Source organism: Peromyscus maniculatus, chromosome 3 (assembly GCF_049852395.1).
Source record: "Peromyscus maniculatus bairdii isolate BWxNUB_F1_BW_parent chromosome 3, HU_Pman_BW_mat_3.1, whole genome shotgun sequence".
Classification (NCBI taxonomy): domain Eukaryota; kingdom Metazoa; phylum Chordata; class Mammalia; order Rodentia; family Cricetidae; genus Peromyscus; species Peromyscus maniculatus.
Genome location: NC_134854.1, coordinates 113,403,424 through 113,421,473, shown reverse-complemented (window position 1 = coordinate 113,421,473; position 18,050 = coordinate 113,403,424). Strand labels below are relative to the sequence as shown.

The 18,050-nt window shown below is 53.6% G+C and overlaps 1 protein-coding gene across 3 annotated transcripts in view; it reads right to left on the bottom strand.

Moving 5' to 3' along the window:
- Fbln2 (fibulin 2) overlaps positions 1 to 18,050 on the bottom strand; it is a 62,103-nt gene that overhangs the window by 34,720 nt on the left and 9,333 nt on the right. For all 3 annotated transcript variants that reach the window (XM_006972537.4, XM_006972538.4, XM_042273646.2), the window contains one exon: positions 3,308 to 4,602. In XM_006972537.4, coding sequence (XP_006972599.3) covers positions 3,308 to 4,602 — 1,295 coding nt within the window. The remainder of the gene's footprint in view (positions 1 to 3,307; positions 4,603 to 18,050) is intronic.

Below are 18,050 nucleotides of genomic sequence, written 5' to 3'. Positions count from 1 at the left end.
CACCCAGCGCTCCCCAAGAGCAGAGAATTAGTATCTACCTCAGTGAAGGTGACCAGGTCTCAGAAGAGGGTCACAGGACACGGCAATGCAGACTTCAAGATGATCCTGATTCTGCCGTTTCCTGTCACCATGTCCACAGGCCAGAATAGAGCTCTGTAGAACCCTCTGGGCTTGGGTGGGGACAAAGGGGCTTAATAATCACTGAGTTCACATACTAGTGCCCAGAGGACAGTGCCTGGGACAGGTAGGAGCCAGCACCTGAACTGGAGTGTCAGTATAGACACCTGCCCTGCAGAGTGAGGACCCAAGGAAAGGGGCCCCTTCCCGCTCAAATTTCTGACGGTCTCTTCAAGGCCAAGGCCACCCCCTGCTGTTTCTACAGCTCCCTCTGCTATGCCAGGCCAGCAGACACAGCACCCTCCCAAAGTCCCTTGAGTAACAGCAGAAACAGACATCAGAGCCCCTCTCCACGGCCCAGAGAGGCAGGCATGTGGCTTCTATTTAGACTACATCTGGACATGCTCAGAGGCAGGGACAGCCCAGCTGAGGCAGTGGGGATCCCTGGTACAATTCTGACTCCCAGGCAGGACCCCCGCCCCGGTAGGGCTCAGACGATGGATAGAAACCACCTTCTCCAGGCCCCAGGGCTGCCATGGCAACAGGGCCGGGGTCATTTCCGGCATGCCTCTCAGTAAACCTAGAAGGTTGAGAAGGGCAAAGCTGTCTCTCCCAGCTTCTCCCCTGCCCGTGGCCCCAAACTCCCCTCCAATAGCAGCCTGGAGACCCTAAGTTTCAGACTCAGCTTCCCTCAGATGCTTGGCAGGCCACCAGAGCCCCACCCACGAGGCCTGCTGTCGCCCACCCTCACCAGCTGCATGCCCCGCTGCCTGCGCCTTTATCTGCTTAATGCACTCCACTCATTAGGCCCCCGAGGGGATGGCTGGGCCCGCCTTGTTCTCTAGCCCTGCCCCTGACATAGACAGGGCCCCACAAATGCCTGCTGAGGAAGAGAGCTGTGGCTGAAGAACAGATGAGAGTAAAGTCAGTAACATCTCCTAATGCTCGGTGAACACTCCGCGCCATGCCGCAGACTGCAGCCACCGAGGAGCTCCACATAGGAGCAGGGCTTCTACGCTGTCTGAAGATGGAGAAACTGAGGCATAAAGGGCCAAGCCATTTGCCCATGGTGAGCAAAGACTGAGAATCTGGTCAGGCCCAGACTTCTGGGTCCTGTTTTAAACCTACTCCTTCCTCCCTAGCTGAAGCTGCAGTACCAGCCTGGCCCTGCTGACTATACTCTTCTGGGCCTTTGCATGAGCTGGGCCCCTGCTGGGATGGCCCTGCAGTAGATGAGGGTACTCCAGGCCTAGTCTCCGGCGGTGGCAGCTTTCATCAATGCCTCAGCCCAAACACAGCTGAGAAGGCCAGGCAGGAAGATCCACCAGGTGAGCAAAGCTGGTCCCAGATCCCACGGAGCCACTGTGGAAAGCCAGGGCTGTTCCTATTCTGGAAACCTGGAGGCTGCAGGCTAAGGGCACTGAGCCCTCCCACACACGTGCACTTCATTAAACCTTCCCTGCCCCCTGCACTTCCAGGCTCAGGGCTGAGAACAGCCTGGGCTCCAGTCCCAGTCAGTTACAGGCCTCCTCTACAGCCACACCTCCCTAGCAGGCTGGGAGCAGGGAGCCACGGGAAGGAAAGCAGGCTGGAAACAGAGGTACTGGTGGTATGAGGACCACAGGCCTGAGGAGCCTCACAGCCCCCAATGGCACCCTTGCTGCCCATATACAGGTTCCAAACACAGCCCATGCCCAGCAAGTGCCATGGGATACATCATAGATGGGCAGACACCAGGCAGGTGAAAAGCCCACTCACAGCCACAAAGCTTGAAGCCACAGGATAGGAACGTGGTCACAAGGTGACTGTCTCAGAGCTCCTCACATCCACTCTGCCTGAAAGCCTTCCCAGACCCTCCCCTTACATCCATCCCTCAAAGCCTGGGGCCCAGCGCCACACCAGCCCATTCCTGTCTTCCCAGAGCCATCAAGGCCTGCTCACAAACAACCCTACAGTATGGGACTGATCAAGACACAGGCTCTGGCCATGGGGAAAGCTTCTAGAGACCACACAGTGTCCCAGGCACCTTTGTAAAGAAAAGGGGGAGAGAATAGAATTGGTGGGTTGGAGGGAGACAAGACGCAACTGTTCAGGGAAGACTTCCTGGGGGAGGTGCTGTCTGCGCTGGGAACGATGCTGTTAGCAAACACTGAGAACAGCGGGGAGATCAGATTCTCAGGGAGACACTGAGTCAACAGGGGTGAAGAAGAACGAGGAAGAGAGGAGGTAGACAGTGGTCTCCCACCGGTTCCATCCATCACCCCACATTTATAGAGTGCCAACTATGTACAGGTGGTCCTGGAGCCCTTGGGCTCAGCACCAGATCTGACTGGTGAAATGCTAAACATCAGAAAACCATAAGCAAGGACCCAAGTCATTATGTCTATAATGTCAGCTTTGGCTGAGCGAGGTCAAAGCTACCAGAAGGCAGGCAGGTGGCAGAGAAGGCACCCTGAGGAAGTGACCTGTCACAGAGCAAAGGACTATGTCATCCAGACACCTGGAAGATCATCTCGGACAGAAGCAGCGTTAAGTGCAAAGGTCCCAGGGCCGGAGGCTGCCTGGCCAAGAAACCAGTGGGCCTAAGCCGACTATGAGAGTGTAAGGGGTCAGAGGAGGAGGGGGGAGGCCACTGGGCAGCTGAAAAGGACACATGGACACCACAAGGACTTTAGCTTCTACTTTGTGTAAGGCGTGAGCCACTGTAGCAGCACTGAGGGGCTGACATGTTAACCAGACTCCTGGCTGGAAGGAGCAGCAGAGTTAGAGCCACAATAGAACATGTCCCCTCTGCCACCAGCCTACCGCTGGGCCTCTGGAGGAGGACATTCATGGACAGTTGACCAGATCTGCAGAGCCCTGTGACTCCTGCTAAGACACCCCTAGACTCCAGTAGGCAGGATCGTAATCTATTCTGATGAAGAAAACCTTCTGTGCCCTCAGTCAGAGCCCACCAAGGGCCCTGTACTCCTAGACAAGGACCTCTCTGTACCCCTTGGTCTCAGGCCTATGAGAGGGCAGCGCTGAGAACTCCCCTGGCCAATGCCATTCTGTCTTAGGCCTTCAAGAAAGCACCATGGGAACCTCCACCAACCCACACCACTTTGTCTCAGGCCTGTGAGGAACCCATAGGAAGCAACAGTTCCTTCCAGGCTCAGTGGCCCTGCGGGGACACAGGAAAGGGCCTTACCATCAGGACCACCTCTGGGGACAGAATGTACTGAGTTGGGGTCCGTGTCCTCTTCTGCCTGGGATGGAGGTCGCGACCGCGGATGGAGGGGTAGTTCTTCAGGCACCTCTGGGGAGGGTGTGACCTGGGCTCTGTCAGGCGGCCGTGTGGATAGGATGGGGTGGCTGCTGGACTTCACTGGGTCCCCAGGAGAGCTGACTGTGGTCAGAGACGGAATGAGACCAGCCGGGCCTAACCTAGGCAGGGGTGCAGCCCTCTCCGGCCCTGCGCTGGGAGGAGTGGCCTGGACATCAGGAATAAAGTTCTCTTCCAGCCCTGCCTTGGCTTCAGCCTCCTTCTCTCGGCCAGGGAGGTCAGGGATGGCCGGGGGTGTGGCAGGCAAGCTGTTCAGCCTCCCAGGGCCACCTGCTGCTGGTGGCTCAGTGGCTTCCATCTCCTCCACTTGCTCCTCCTCTTCCTCATCCATGTCCAGTGTCACTCTCCTGGCTTTGGCCTGCATGGGAGCTGGGGGACCCAGGGCAGCAGCTGCTGTGGGTCTGGGGAGGGCAGCTGGCCTGGGAGTTGCTCTGAAGGAGGACGGTGGCAAGTTCCCACCTCCCAGAGCAGCTGGGGGGCCCTCTGCACCTGCCTGGATCTCGTTCACCGTGGCCACGGTGGTTTCTGCCTCGGCCACCTCCTGGTCATAGCTGTAGGGGTCTTCGTACTGTCGCTCAGAGTCACCCTCCTCTGCATCTGAGAAGTTCCCTTGGCAACCAGGGAGCTGGTAGCAAATGAGCTCACCGCCAGCATCCGGGCAGTGGCAGGCCCGGCAGGGCGAGAGGTGGACGGTGTGGCCAGCGGCATACTTACGGCCACTGTGGACACAGCCCACCTGGCCACACTGAGGACAGCTGTCAGCTACCTCCACAGCCTCGATGCAGTTGGGTGGCAGCTCAGGACACAGCATAAACTGGCAGGTGATCTTGCCGCCCCCCGGCGGGCAGGAGCACTCGGTGCTACCGAAGTCCACAAAGTAGGACTGGCCGGCAGGCACACGGCCATCCGCGAAACCTCCATGTACGACGCAGTCGTAGTACTGGTAGCCTTCACAGGCACAGCCCTGCTGCACACAGGTGGCACAGCAGGCTCCTGGCTCCAGTGCCTCCTCGATGCAGTTCTCCAGGGGTGGGCACTCCGCGCCTGTGCAGTCCTGATACGGGACTGCCATGCCCGGGCTTAGAGTCAGGGCTGTGACCAGGGCCAATGCCAGCCATGCTCCTGCAGACTCCTGGAGCAGCATCATGTCTTGAGAGGCCCTGGAAGGATGGAGAGGAAGCCTGTCACACCAAGGGACACACAGAGCGATGAGGTGCACGCCCCAGCGTGTGTACACAACGCACACAGCCACCTCCACCTCCAGGCATGCCCCTCTCCCCACATTCATGCATCCTTCAGCCCTCGTTCTCTCTCTCTCACAGACAGCCACAGCAGGGAAGATGCAGGCACCTGAGCATGTGTCACTCAGGTGCCACGGACGCTGAAGCAGGTCAGCAATGCGGCCCCACATCTTTGTGCTCGAGGTGACGTGAGCCCTCTGCGTCATCTAGCCCACAGTCACACACACACACACACACACACACACACACACACACACACACACACACACCACACACACACACACAGAGTAATGTAAAAAGCAAGCAAGTACACATGAGTACATGCTCACTCAGTCCAGCACTGTGGTCTCACCCTGCCCCGTCACCCAGACACACCCGTGGGTCATCCTGCACACACACTCCCATGCCCACGTCTGCATACAGCCACTAGAACAGTTTCCCTCCTCCAAACACTTGGCTGGGTTCCCAGTCATGGCTGCCAGCCAGGGGATGTGGTGAGGGGCACAGGACAGGAACAGGCCCCCTCTGGGCTCTGGCACAGCCATCCAATCCTGTGTATATTGCATCCCCACTTCAAACTCCAGAGCTCAAGACCATCTACCTCACGAGACCCTGGAACTCCAAGGTCAACCTTGGATGCTCCCGCCACCTCATCACAGCGCCTCGCTGTCTCTGTCCTGTCCATCCCTAAGGTCAGCTCTCCTCTGCTCTGCTGCACCAAGCCACACCACTTGCCCTGCCTCGTACCCAGATTAGCCATCTCCCCACTGTGCCTCCCTGCCTTTCCCTAGGATGCCAGAGTGATCCAGGCGCCAGCCACTTCCCTGCTGTCTGGCTTCCATCACCAGTACCCACACTATGCCCAGTACTAGTGGGGTTCCTCCCACCAATCACGAATGCTTCCAGGAGCCTCCCCCTTCCTGCTCCCTGTTCTCCTCAAAGTCCTCCACAGCCACTCAAACGCCATCTTTCCACCAATCCTCGCTCCTGCAAAAGGTACAGATACCCACAGGCCCAGTGACTCAGCATCAGGCTAGACCCTGGACAGCACAATCCCCTGAAGTCATGAACAGGGACTCTCACACTATCAGTTCTGATGGTACCTGGTGTGTGTGTAGGGGGAGGGGGTTGCACTCGTGAATGTATGTGGGTATGTATGCATGTGTTTCAGGGGAAGCAATGTGTGCATATGTGTATATGTGTGAGTGAGTGTGCCTGTGTGCATGTGTGTAATGTCAAAGAATAACCTCAGGTTTTGTCCTCAGAAACACTGTCCACCTCCTTTGAGACAGGGTCCCTCACTGGCCTGGAGCTCAACCATTATGTTAGACCAGCTGGCCAGTGAACTCCAGGGCTCCTTCCTTCTGTCTCTCCAGAGCTGTGATTACAGGCACATGGCACCATGCCCAGCATTTTACATGGGTTCTAGGGATTGAGTCCAGGTCCTGGTGCCTGCCTCACTGACTGGGTAAGCCCAGCCCTGCTTTTTATCGTTTAGAAAATACAACAAAGTATAGTCCCTGGGTCTCAATATATGTCAATTTGTTTTAGGGGAAGATTTTATTTATTTATTCATTTATTTATTTATAGACAGGTCTCACATTGTAATAGTGGCTGCCCTTGAGCAAAAGAGAATCCTCCTTCCTCAGCATCCCAAGTACTAGGGTAACAGGTCTAGACCACCATACCCAACTCTCACTTTAAACATTAAGATAGACAGTAACTTCTTAAAGATCTGGGGTGAGAAAGAGGAGAGAGGGAGAGAGAGAGAGAGAGAGAGAGAGAGAGAGAGAGAGAGAGAGAGAGAGAGAGAGAGATGAGCTTTCTGGAGAATGGACATGCTTGGGCTGCCCAGCTCCCACCCAAACCCAGGCAGGGTAAGTAGGGCCTGTCGGCATGGCCTGAGCCCGGAAGTCAGCAATGGAATAATGGCGGCAGGTGGTCACCAGCAGCTGGCAGGAATCTGTGCTAGGTGCGTCCAGGGACTGGTATTTGTCAGCCAGTAAGATGGGCCAGCTGGCTGACCTCCCTGGGCTGGTGGCCCTGGGGTAAATGGTACATGCCCACCTGTTCCAGGCACTTGTGGCTCCGTGAAACAGTAAACTGGGAAGGGTTGGGTTGGGAAGTCTGCTATCCTGGGGACTCAGGAAAGGCATCTTCCAGGGGGTGGCATTTGACCGAGGCCGGATGACTTGAGGAGGCCCAAGTGCGTTGGGCCAGGGGCAGCAAATGCACAGACCTGAGGCAGGAGCAGAAGAAGACAGGGAGGAACTCGGGCGGGAAGGAGGATGGGGAGGGGAGCGGGGGCTGGCCACAGGTGAGAAAGGAAAGGAGCAGTGAAAGCAGACAGGTTTCTGCCGAGTGAGGGACCTGCGGGATGCCTGGCAGCCCAGGGGCCTGGCGCCGACCCTGTGGACACCTTGTGTTGATGCAGTATGAGGACAGAGAGTACAGAGTGTGGGGTGGCCCACGGAACAAGGGAGATGGGGCGGCGGCGGGGGGGGGGGGGGGCGGGACTTGTGCAGATCAAGCCCATGTGTAGACATACAGAATCTGGTCAGGCAGGGAAAGGAGGAGAAGCGGGAAACGACAGATGGAGGGCCATGGATGTACTGGGGGATGTGAAGCCCTGTTTGGGCTAGGAAGAGCTTAGGAAGCCAGGAGGCATACCGTAAAAATGACATTGAAAGACAGAGCCTGTGTCCATGCCAAGTTCAGAATCTGAGGGATCTTTGGAGCCCTGGGGCTCACTCCAACTGACTCAGTCCTCGCCTGTTGGAGGACATTTGATCACACTGGGAACCCCGAGATTGCATTATTTACTGCAAAAACCTGTTTCTAGTTGGTCTGTGGCTCAGCCCTAGCACACACCTTTCACCCAAGAGCTTTCTGATTCAATACTGTAAACAGGACCAAATAAAGTCAACCATGAGTCAAGAGGCAGCATGAAACCAGTTGACAGGAGGTAAACATACGGGAAAACCATAGAGAGTAAGAGGGAGTCAAGAGGACAGATAGAGAGACACGCAGGAAGTAGAAGGGAGGGACACTCGGTTGGAGGAGTTTGGTTTGAGACCGCACAGGGAAGGCGGGAGGTTTCAGGGACCTAGGTGAGAAGGAAGGTCGGCTGAATGCTCTTTCTGCCTCTCTGAGTTAGCGGGCTTTCACCCTAGCATCTGGCTCCCGGGTCTTCATGGGTAGAGTTGAACGACTGAGATTTTGTTAAAAACAACCCTCGACCCTCCAGAAGGTGAGAGCAGGAAGGAAAGGAAGCTCCAAGCAGCCTCCAGTCTCTACAAACCTCCAGTGAATCCCACAGGCCCTCAGGGGCCTTCACAAGCCTGCCCAGTTGTCTCAACACCAATGGATGAAGTGCCCCAGAGTAAGGTCTCAACCACACCTGGCCAGGGTCTCCCAGAGTTTCCCCTGTGAGCCCCACCCTCCAGAGGTGAGGTGTAGATAGGACACAGGCTAGAAGAGCATCATGTGAGGACAACCCCATCCAGTGTGTCCTGAAGCTGCCACGCTGCAGGGCACCCCATGCAGCTGACATGCACTCCACACCCAGGGAGCACAGGGCTGGTCTGCGGGTTGGTGGGGTCCCTGTGGGAGTTACTGTCTGGCTGTCCGTCCCCAGCTGTGCTGCTCTATGCCAGGGAGGCTGGACTCTGCTGAGACTCCATCTTGGTTCTCCAGCTTCCTGTCTAGTCAAAGGGAGGGACAGAGAGGCCAGGGTGTCCACTCCTCCCTTGTTGCCCTCCTCCCCTCTGGGATACTGTGGCTGTCCTCCTTTTTCCACGGCCACCGTTCCCGTCCCTCACTCTCCCTCCTCCTGTCATAGCCATTGTTGGCTCCCCGTGGCTACCCCTTGCCATCCAGACCCAGGTGGCCACAGCTCCCTTTCTGCCCTGTCTGCAGCTCCAGAGGCACACCCCTTAACGGACCCCACAGCATGGAAAGTGGGGCCCCCCGTGCACCTTCAAAGTGGAACGCTAAGTGGGAAGGTAGGAAAGAGAACAGGAACGCAGTCACTGAGGCAGCCCACGTGCAAGGCAAGCATGTTCCCGGGACAGGAGGACACATGCCCAGGGACCTGGGGGCTGGGCCAGCCTTGCTTGCTTCCCAAGCACGAGGACCTGAGCTTGATTCCCAAGGCCTATCTAAGAATCTGGGTGCAGCTACACATGTACTGTATTTCCAGCTCTGGGGAAGAGAAGACGGGAAGGTCCCTGGGGCCAGCTGAATTGGTGAGCTCCAGGGTCCGTGAGAGACTGTGTCTCAAAACATAAGGTGGGGAGAGAGAAAGAGGAAGACGCCCACCACTGACCTATGGCCTCCACACACAGGCACACTTGCAAATGTGCACACACATATACCACACACACACACACACACACACAGACAGAATCTTTAATTTTTAGAAAACGTGTGCCTTGACTTCACATAGACAGGGCCTTTGGGGTAGAGGCCCGTTCGGCAAAGTTCTCTCTCCCAGGGTACCTTTTGGAGATCCCTTCTCCATATCCTTCTCACACAGGCCCCTGGGTGAGCCGGATGCCCAAGAGGAACAGGTCTCTGGCATACCAGCCACGGGTGCTCCAGGACGTTGCTTAGACTACTGCTGGTCTCTCTGACTGGTCACAGCTCCTCCTTGTGTCCTCACTGTTCCAGACACTCTACACACCACAGCCCTCCAGTGAAGTGACTGACAAGTTAACCTCCACACTGTTACAGGACTCTGAGCTGGCAAGGGCACTGGAAGGTCAGAGTGGCCCCAGGAAGACATTCTATTGTTGCCAGATGAGAGCAATGACCACATTATGGCAGTCCCCAGCAATCCTCCTTATTCTCTGGGAAAGCATTCTTGGTTCCCCGGGGATGCCTGAGACCTCAAACATCTCCAACTCCTGCAATCCTTACTTTAGATCAAAGCACCCTCAGCAGGCAAACTTCCTCCTTTACTTACCCCTTCCCCTCCAACAAGCACTTCCTGCCTCTCTTTGTCACATCAATTAGCACTGTCAGCACTTCCTTGCTTTGGGGCCATGATTAAGTGGCACAGGGCCACTTAAAGACAAGCTCCATATCAAGTAACTACTAAGTAACTAGCGGGAGGGTAGTGAACACAGCATGGATCCACTGGACAGAGTGGCTCGGGTCCCATGCAGGAGGGCATTAGAGATCATCACTCGCCCCAGAATACACGCCATTTCAAACCTGCAATGTTTATTCCTGAGATTTTCTACTTGATATTTTAGGCCACTATTGGCTGTAGATAATTAAGCTGTGGGAGAAGAAACTTTCAACAAGGGAGTACTTCTGCATCTGTTACACAGTAAGACGAGTCCTTTGCTTCTCCAGTTCTCTGACAACTTGCGATTCTGACAAGAAGAGGTCTGCTAGAACTAGGAAATAAAAACCCAGGATACGCGGTCACACTGAGGTTTCAGAACAGCAATGAACACTAGGTCAGCATGAATACACTCCTGCAATCGTTAGAACATATTCACTTGCTGTGTTTCTGAAATCCTGTTTTAGCTGGCAGCCTGCACTGGATGGGCAGCTCTGGAGGAAAGCCTCAGCCTGGCGCTGTAGCCTTAAAACCTCTCAAGCATTTGGAAGGAATCTCCTTTAAATGACAGGCAGCCACAGAGAACCCTAGGTCTTACAAACAGCTGGGCTGACCGCAGGGAAATAAACATGAGAGCCCTTCTTGCTGGCTAGTCAGAACATAAGCAGTCAGTTCCACCTGGCCAGGGTGCCACCCTCAAGGCTGCCAGACCCATCCCCACATCCAACCAGAGGACAGCACAAGTCAGCAGCCGGGCCATCTGTACACAGGTCCACCCATGGGACCTTGTGTTGAGGTACCAAACTGAACACACTGCCCTAGACTGACTCAGCCTTTCTAGCTCGCTGGGAAATCTGAAAGCTCCTGGTCTTGATTCCACAAGGACTTGGGCTTCTCCTTTGAGACACAGTTTGGCCATGTAGTCTTGGATAGCCTGGCACTCACTGTGTAGACCAGGATGGCCTTAAACTTCAGGGCAATTCTTCCTCTACTTTACCCTCTACTTAGCGGCCACTGTGTCTAGCAACTAGTCACCCTCGGTGTGTCCGTCTCTTCAGATCCAATCAACAGCCTACAGTTCCTCAAACCTTTAATGGTGAGAGATGTGCCCCATGCTCCCATTGGCCTCAAGTCTGGGATATGGACATGTGTACACCCCCAGCAGAGCTCCGGGGACAAGGAGAGAAAACAGGGGTTAGGGTCTCAGCTTCAGCACAGCACAAGGCTACCAATGGACCTTGCAGGGTAAAGGCTCCAGAGCGCAGCCCTCACCCCACCAAAGACCAGGAAGAGCTACCTTCCAGCACACCAAGATGAGGAGACACCTGCCAGCCAAGAGCGAGCAGCTGGAGAAGATACAGGTGTGAGTCACCAGCAGCCAACACTTCCCAACTGGGGTCTCCAGGTGAGAGGGAACTGGAGCCATGCATGCCTAGCACACACAGACACAGAAGTAAACACATGACACACACACAGACCTACACATACAGAGACACACAGAACACATGCACACACACAGACCAAACACACACAGACACATACAAACATACACACAAACCCACATATACAGAGACACACAGAATACGTGCCTACACACAGACATACCACACACAAACACACACAGACACACAGATACAAACACACACACACACACACAGACCCACACATAGAGACACATAGAATACATGCACACATAATACAGACATACACACACATAAACACACAGAAAGACACACACATACACACAAATATGCACACACAGACACATATACACAGACAAACAGAGAGAGAGAGACACACACACACACACTCACATACACACTGACGATGGCTTTGTTCTAAAATTGGCCAGAACCTACTTTTAATGCAGATGATCCTGGATTCACCCAAGGCCCGGAAAGATAAGACTATGTCTATTAAAACTAATCCCACATGCCCATACTCATCACTGCATGCTGCCCACTGGTAGAGAGGCCAATAAAGACAACCCACTTATCCAGACGATGGAATGCCACCAGCCTCAGCAAGGACATTCTGGCACAGGCCACCATGTAAATGCCCCTTGAGGATATGATGTCTAGTGACAAGTTAGTCAAAAGGGACACCCACTAAAGAGTCCACTTACACTTACACAGTGTAGGCATTGTGATGAGAATTAGACACACCCTTGGCAAAAGAGGACAGAGGGAGCCAAAGAGGTGACATTCCATCTGAGACTTAGCCAGCAAAACTATGTGCAGCCATCCAAAGGTCTGGGGTATGGCCATGGGCAGAGGCAATGCATGTGAAAAGGCCCCAGGCACAAATATAGACTCAGACAGAATGCTGATGGTGGGTGCCAGGACACAGAGGGAGCTGGTACTGAATGGCCAGAATTTCTGTTCAGGATTAAAGAGTCTAGAGACAGAAATAGAGCTGCAAGTACTGTAGCTGCTCTTAATGACACTGAGTCGCACAGTCAAAAATGACAAATTGTGTGTATTTTTACAAAAAAAAAAAAAAAAAAAACACAAAAAACAGAAAACCACCTCACACGCACAGCTCAAACCAAAAGCCAAAAGAGAGTGGCCAAGGCACAGAGAGGGGACAGGGAAGACCAGGCAGGAAACAAGTGCTGGCCCTGAAACCTGCCTTTAGTAGTAAGCTTCCTGGCAGCCAGTGCCAAAAGGGAAATTAGAGAATGACCCGGTGCTCCTCATCTGATAAGAGGAAGTCATCAGATGGCTGGGAAAATAAGCTGGATCTTGGCACCAGCGCTCAGTCAGGAGCTCAGCAGTTGACCAGCTTCATATACACTTGACTTCCTCAGAGCAGACGATGCCAGACACCAAGCTGTGGGAGTCCAGACATGTTTGTTTCATTTAGCTATAATTCACGGATGAGGAAACTGAGGCCTAGATGGGATAAGTGGCCTGTCCAAGGACCCACAATCAGAAAGTGATAAGGGGATAAGAACCCAGACCTGAAATGGGACAGGAGCCCAAGTCCATCAGTTCAGCAAGCACCTCCTCACCCCACCCCACCCCACCCCAGTCAGCTCTGTGCCAAGTACCAAGATGGGACAGTGAAGAAGACCACAAAAGTCCTCCCTCTAGGTCACACCTGTCATCTCAGCACTTGGAAAATTGTGATACAAGATCATGAGTTCAAGGTCCACTTGGGCCACATAGTAAGGCTACTACTACCATAAATAACAACCAGGAAAAAAAAAAAGAATGTGTATGCTTGTGTGTGTGTGTGTGTGTGTGTGTGTGTGTGTGTGTGTGTGTGTGTGAGAGAGAGAGAGAGAGAGAGAGAGAGAGAGAGAGAGAGAGAGAGAGAGAGAGAGAGAGATTCTTATGGAACCAATAACCTAATGTAGAAAAAAAAAAAAACAGGGAAGAAATCAGTAAGACAATCTGGGCATTGTGACGCGAACTGTAAATACCCTTGGTGAAAGAGGAGAGAGGAGGCCGAGGAAGTGACATTCCATCTGAGACTTACCCAGCAAAACTATGTGCAGCCACCCAAAGGTCTGGGGTATGGCCATGGGCAGAGGAAACGCATGTGCAAAGGCCCCGGGACACACATCAGCCTGGCACACTGTGGGTACTATGCAAGAGAGACAGCAGATGGGAAGTGGACAACAAGAAAGGTGGTCAGGGGACAAGGAAGAGAAGGGGAGGGAAGGAGACCTTAATTACGCAGACACAGTGCCCTGGGAGCTTGGCAGAGCAACAGGCCCGCACTGCTCTGCCGAGGGTCACTGGGTAACAGCATGATTGGAATCCAAAGAGAAGCTGCCAAGGTCTGAGGACAATCCCAGTCCTAGAAAGCAGGAAATCCAGAAAAGCCCAGAGACGTGTCCAACCGCCAGCCTGCAGGCCATGTGTTTCCAGCAGATCTGTGACTGTCGCCCACACATCCCTAGTTAGAGACTGAGGCAGGAGGCAGAGCTAGGGAATATGCCTCCCTGTAGCCAAATCCCCTGAAGAAGGGTCCACAGAGCCACCATGCCTCCCAGGGACAGCCATGTCCTCTTGACTCACAAAGATGGTGCTACCCAAGGGTCTGCCCTCTGGCTCCACCCTGACACTGAAGCATGGGTTTTGTTGTTGTTGTTGTTTGTACATGTGCTTTTCCTCAGTAAGATGATTTACAAAAGAAAAGGAACCAAGAAAAAGGCAACAAAAGAAAGAGGACAGGACAGGGACCTGGGGAAGGGACGTGAGGCCACACACACCGCCAGCTATCATCGGGCCTGGCTTCTATCTGGAGCTCTACTTTCTTTATTCCCTGTGACTCAGTCAGAATACTGCATGGTGTGACTGCCTCAAATCAAGCCTGGCTGTGCAGGGAAGGAATCAGCTGGGACTCAGAGAAGGGTCTGGAGTCTTCTGGGGCACAGAACTTGGGTAAGGGATGGGCCGGGAAGTATGGTCCAGCCTGAAGACAATGGGTGAAAAGGACTGTGCCACCCACTCCAATTGTCCTGAAGGAGGAGAGAAATTCTGGGTCCAAAAGCAAGTCATGGATTTAGATCAGTGGATTTAGATCATGGCCCATGCCTATGGTCCAAGCTACTTGGGAGACTGAGGCAGGAGGAACGATGGAGCCTAGGCATTTGAGGCCAGCCTGGGGTACATAACAATAAAATAAGTGTTAAAAACAAAAACAAACCAACAAAACAAAACAATCTGGATGTGCTTGCTCGGTCCCATGTGGGATTTAGGGTGCCGGGCAGCTAGCTCCTCACTCACTCTCCAGCCCCTGGACTTCCCTTCAATGGGGTGAGCTCATGAGAATGTTGGAAAAATAAACTCTCAATGGAACAGCCAGGCTTCAGTCTCCCTTTCCACCCCTCCCTAAGAAAGAAAAGAATAAAATGCTGCCAAGTGTTGGGAGAGGGCTGACCCTCGGGTTCATAGGTATGAACTGCTAATCTCATAACCAGGACAAGCAGGTGAAAAATTACACAGCTTAACGCCCAGCACTCTCAATTAACCTTAGAGAAAAGAAAATGTTGCTTTTGGCTCTGGGGTGCTCCATCTTCGCCTTTCCCAGTTACGAGCCCACAAAGCGGAAGCAGTCCCAGGGTGGAGCAGTGAAAAGAGTTTGCCTGGGCCAAGGCTGATCTCAGCACTCCTACCTGGGGCTCCATCCAGCCTACAATTGTGCACGCTTGACCTCCCTGAGCTAGCTCAAGGTCCTGCCTGCCTGAGCTGCATCCAGTGAGCCCCTCGGTGGGCTCTGCAAACCTCTGTGGGGCACGAAGGATGAATCTGACCACCCTGCACATCCCCCCTTTCCAAGAACAGCCCCTGGAGTACCTACTGGGGACCACTGCATGCAACTCTGCACTTGCATTTCCCTTGCAACAGTGTTTGGTGATGGAGACCAAGCCTGAGTCCACAGGACCCAGCTTAGGGGAGACAGTGGAGAATTACCTCTCTCTATCATCCTGTATGAGGCATCAAGGATCTCTGAAGTCACTCTGTCCTCAGAAGGAGACTGAGGACACTGGAACCAGTTCAGTTCGAAGGAAGGGAGGGAGGGAGGGAGGGAGGGAGGGAGGGAGGGAGGGAGGGGGAGTGAGGGAGGGAGGGAGGGGGAGGGAGGGGGAGGGAGGGAGGGAGGGAGGGGGAGTGAGGGAGGGAGGGAGGGAGGGAGGGAGAGGGAGGGAGGGAGGGAGGGGGAGGGAGGGAGGGAGGGAGGGAGGGAGGGAGGGGGAGGGAGGGAGGGAGGGAGGGAGGGAGGGAGGGAGGAAGAAAGAAAGAAAGAAAGAAAGAAAGAAAGAAAGAAAGAAAGAAAGAAAGAAAGAAAGAAAGAAAGAAAGAAAGAGAAAGGAAGGAAGGAAGGAAGGAAGGAAGGAAGGAAGAAAGAAAGAAAGAAAGAAAGAAAGAAAGAAAGAAAGAAAGAAAGAAAGAAAGAAAGAAAGAAAGAAAGAAAGAAAGAAAGAAAGAAAGAAGAAGAGAAAGAGGCATGGCCACAGCTGTAGGGCACCTGCACTAGCTGCACCTGAAGCTGACTGAAAAGCCAAACTTACAATGAGCTAACCCAAGCTAACTTGGACCAGGCTGTCCCTGGCACCCAAGTCTTAGCAGACATACACGCATATTCTGTGGAGACAGGGACTTGTGCCTGGCCTCCCAGCTGAAATGAAAAACCCCAAGGATCACTTTGCGACAAGCACTTATCCTCCCCCACCCATATCTCCCAAGCTGTCTCCCTCGGGAGCCCTCCAAAGAACCAATTCCTACCAAACAAACTAGAAGATTCTTTCTGATCCCCAAATTCTCCTCTTATCATTACCCCAACCTGAGATATATCTTTCCTCTGAAATTGCAGCCTCTAACCCCATCCCATGCCCAAGGTCAAGCCCAAAGGGTTAGGAAGTAGATAAAAGGAGAGTAAGTAGATAGGTAGTGAGTAGATGGATACATGGATGAGTAGCTGGTGGGATGGATGGGTGGATGGATGGATGGATGGATGATGGATGGATGGATGGATGGATGGATGGATGGATGGGTGGATAAATGAATGAACAGGGAGATATATGTGTAGTAGGTGGGTGAATTGGTGGGTGTATGGATATATGAGTGGAAGGGTGGATGTGTATATGGATACATGGGAGGGTGACTGGGTGGGTGGATAAATGGGTAAGTGAATGAGTGGACAGGTAGCTAGGTGAGTGGATGGGTGGACAGATGGTTTGGTAGGGAGATGAGTGTGTCAGTGGGTGGGTAAGTGGCTAGTTAGGTAAATGAATCAGAAGGAAGACAGATGGGTAAAAATGTGAGTTAATAGATGGTTACATGAACTTATCAAAAAAATGGATAAGTAAGTAGATGCTGGTGAGAAGACCATAGGAGCTGGGTAGGTGGGTTGTTTGTGGGTGGAGGACAGATGGGTGGGAAGGTAAACTGGTTAGTGGGTGGTAGTTGAGTGGATGAGGAGCTGGAGGACAGAGGTGGGTGGTGACTGGGTGGGTGAGGAGATGGAGGGTGGAGGTGGGTAGTAGCTGGGTACATCAGCATAGGATGAATGGAGTCATGGGCCAGTGGACAGTGACTGTATGAATGGGAGCAAAGAGCCAGGCTTGCCCATGGATGTCACAGACAGACGAGGGAAGTCCTGAGTCAGAGTTCTTCCTTTCCACAACACAGCCCAGACCAAGCCCCGGGGCTCCACAGCTGGCCAGCACCTCAGACAGCTCCCTGCCCTGGGGACCAGCACCAGAGCTCAGGCCCTGGAGTCAGACTGGCCTAATTGAGACGCCAGCAGAGTGAGCTCCCTGCTGTGTGTCCACAGGTGACAGGCTGCGACTCTCTGAGCTCAGTCCCCTGCCTGTTGCAGGAAAGCACCAATGTCCTCCCAGGAGACTGAGAATGAAATGGAAACCCTTTTGACAGAGGCCAGCGTGAGACAGCACAGACAGGGCCCCTCAAAATTTCCATCCTATTAAAAGATTGTTTTAAAAATTGCTCCAGACCTTGAAAAATGGAATGTGCCTTCCCCCTCCTCCCATTATAAAACCAGGAAAATCCTGAAATCTAAAGCAGACACAGACAATACAAGAGAAGACCTCGCTGCCCACGCTCCACAATGGCATCAGACGCCAGAAGCCACACAAGGCTGGAACTCAGTGTGGCTCATCATCTTGCTAGGCAAGAGCTGGAAGAAAATTCAACACGAGCATCCCTAGATGCTGAAAAATGAGTAATAAAACCCACCACTGTGGAATCCAAACCTCTGAGAAGGGCTAGCCCATCTCTTTGTGGAGAATGAGGTAGCCTTTGGAGGGGGGGGGGAACTGGAGGCAGCATGGTGGCAGCGACATGGTCCCACAGTCTCTCACAGCACTTCTGTCTTTCCTTCTTTCTCAAGGCCTTTCTAGGGGAAGCCTGAAGATTCTTTTCCAGGGTCATGGATGCATACATGGCCACACATGTGATGGGCTCCCCTCACCTGGCCACTTTCCAGCTCTTCTGAGTACAAGCCAGCTCTCCAGCCCCGGCTGTGGAGCACAGCCCCTCCCCCCCGCCAGCATACCCCGCTTCCCTCTGCCCAGCACATACAGCCTTCAGGGTCCTTCAGTGACTGACTGGCACTCTACACCCATCCTCCCCAGCTGCCACCACAGCTGGACAGAGATGCCAGCCAAGGAAGAGGGCAGCTGGCCTCTCCGCAACTCCCAAGGGCCTTTGCCAAGCAACAATTTATTGGCACAAACCTGGAATTTGTGTGTTTCTCAAGACTACCAAAAAGCAGGTGGCGGTATGCAAAAACCAGCAAGATCTGGTCCCAGCCATGGTAC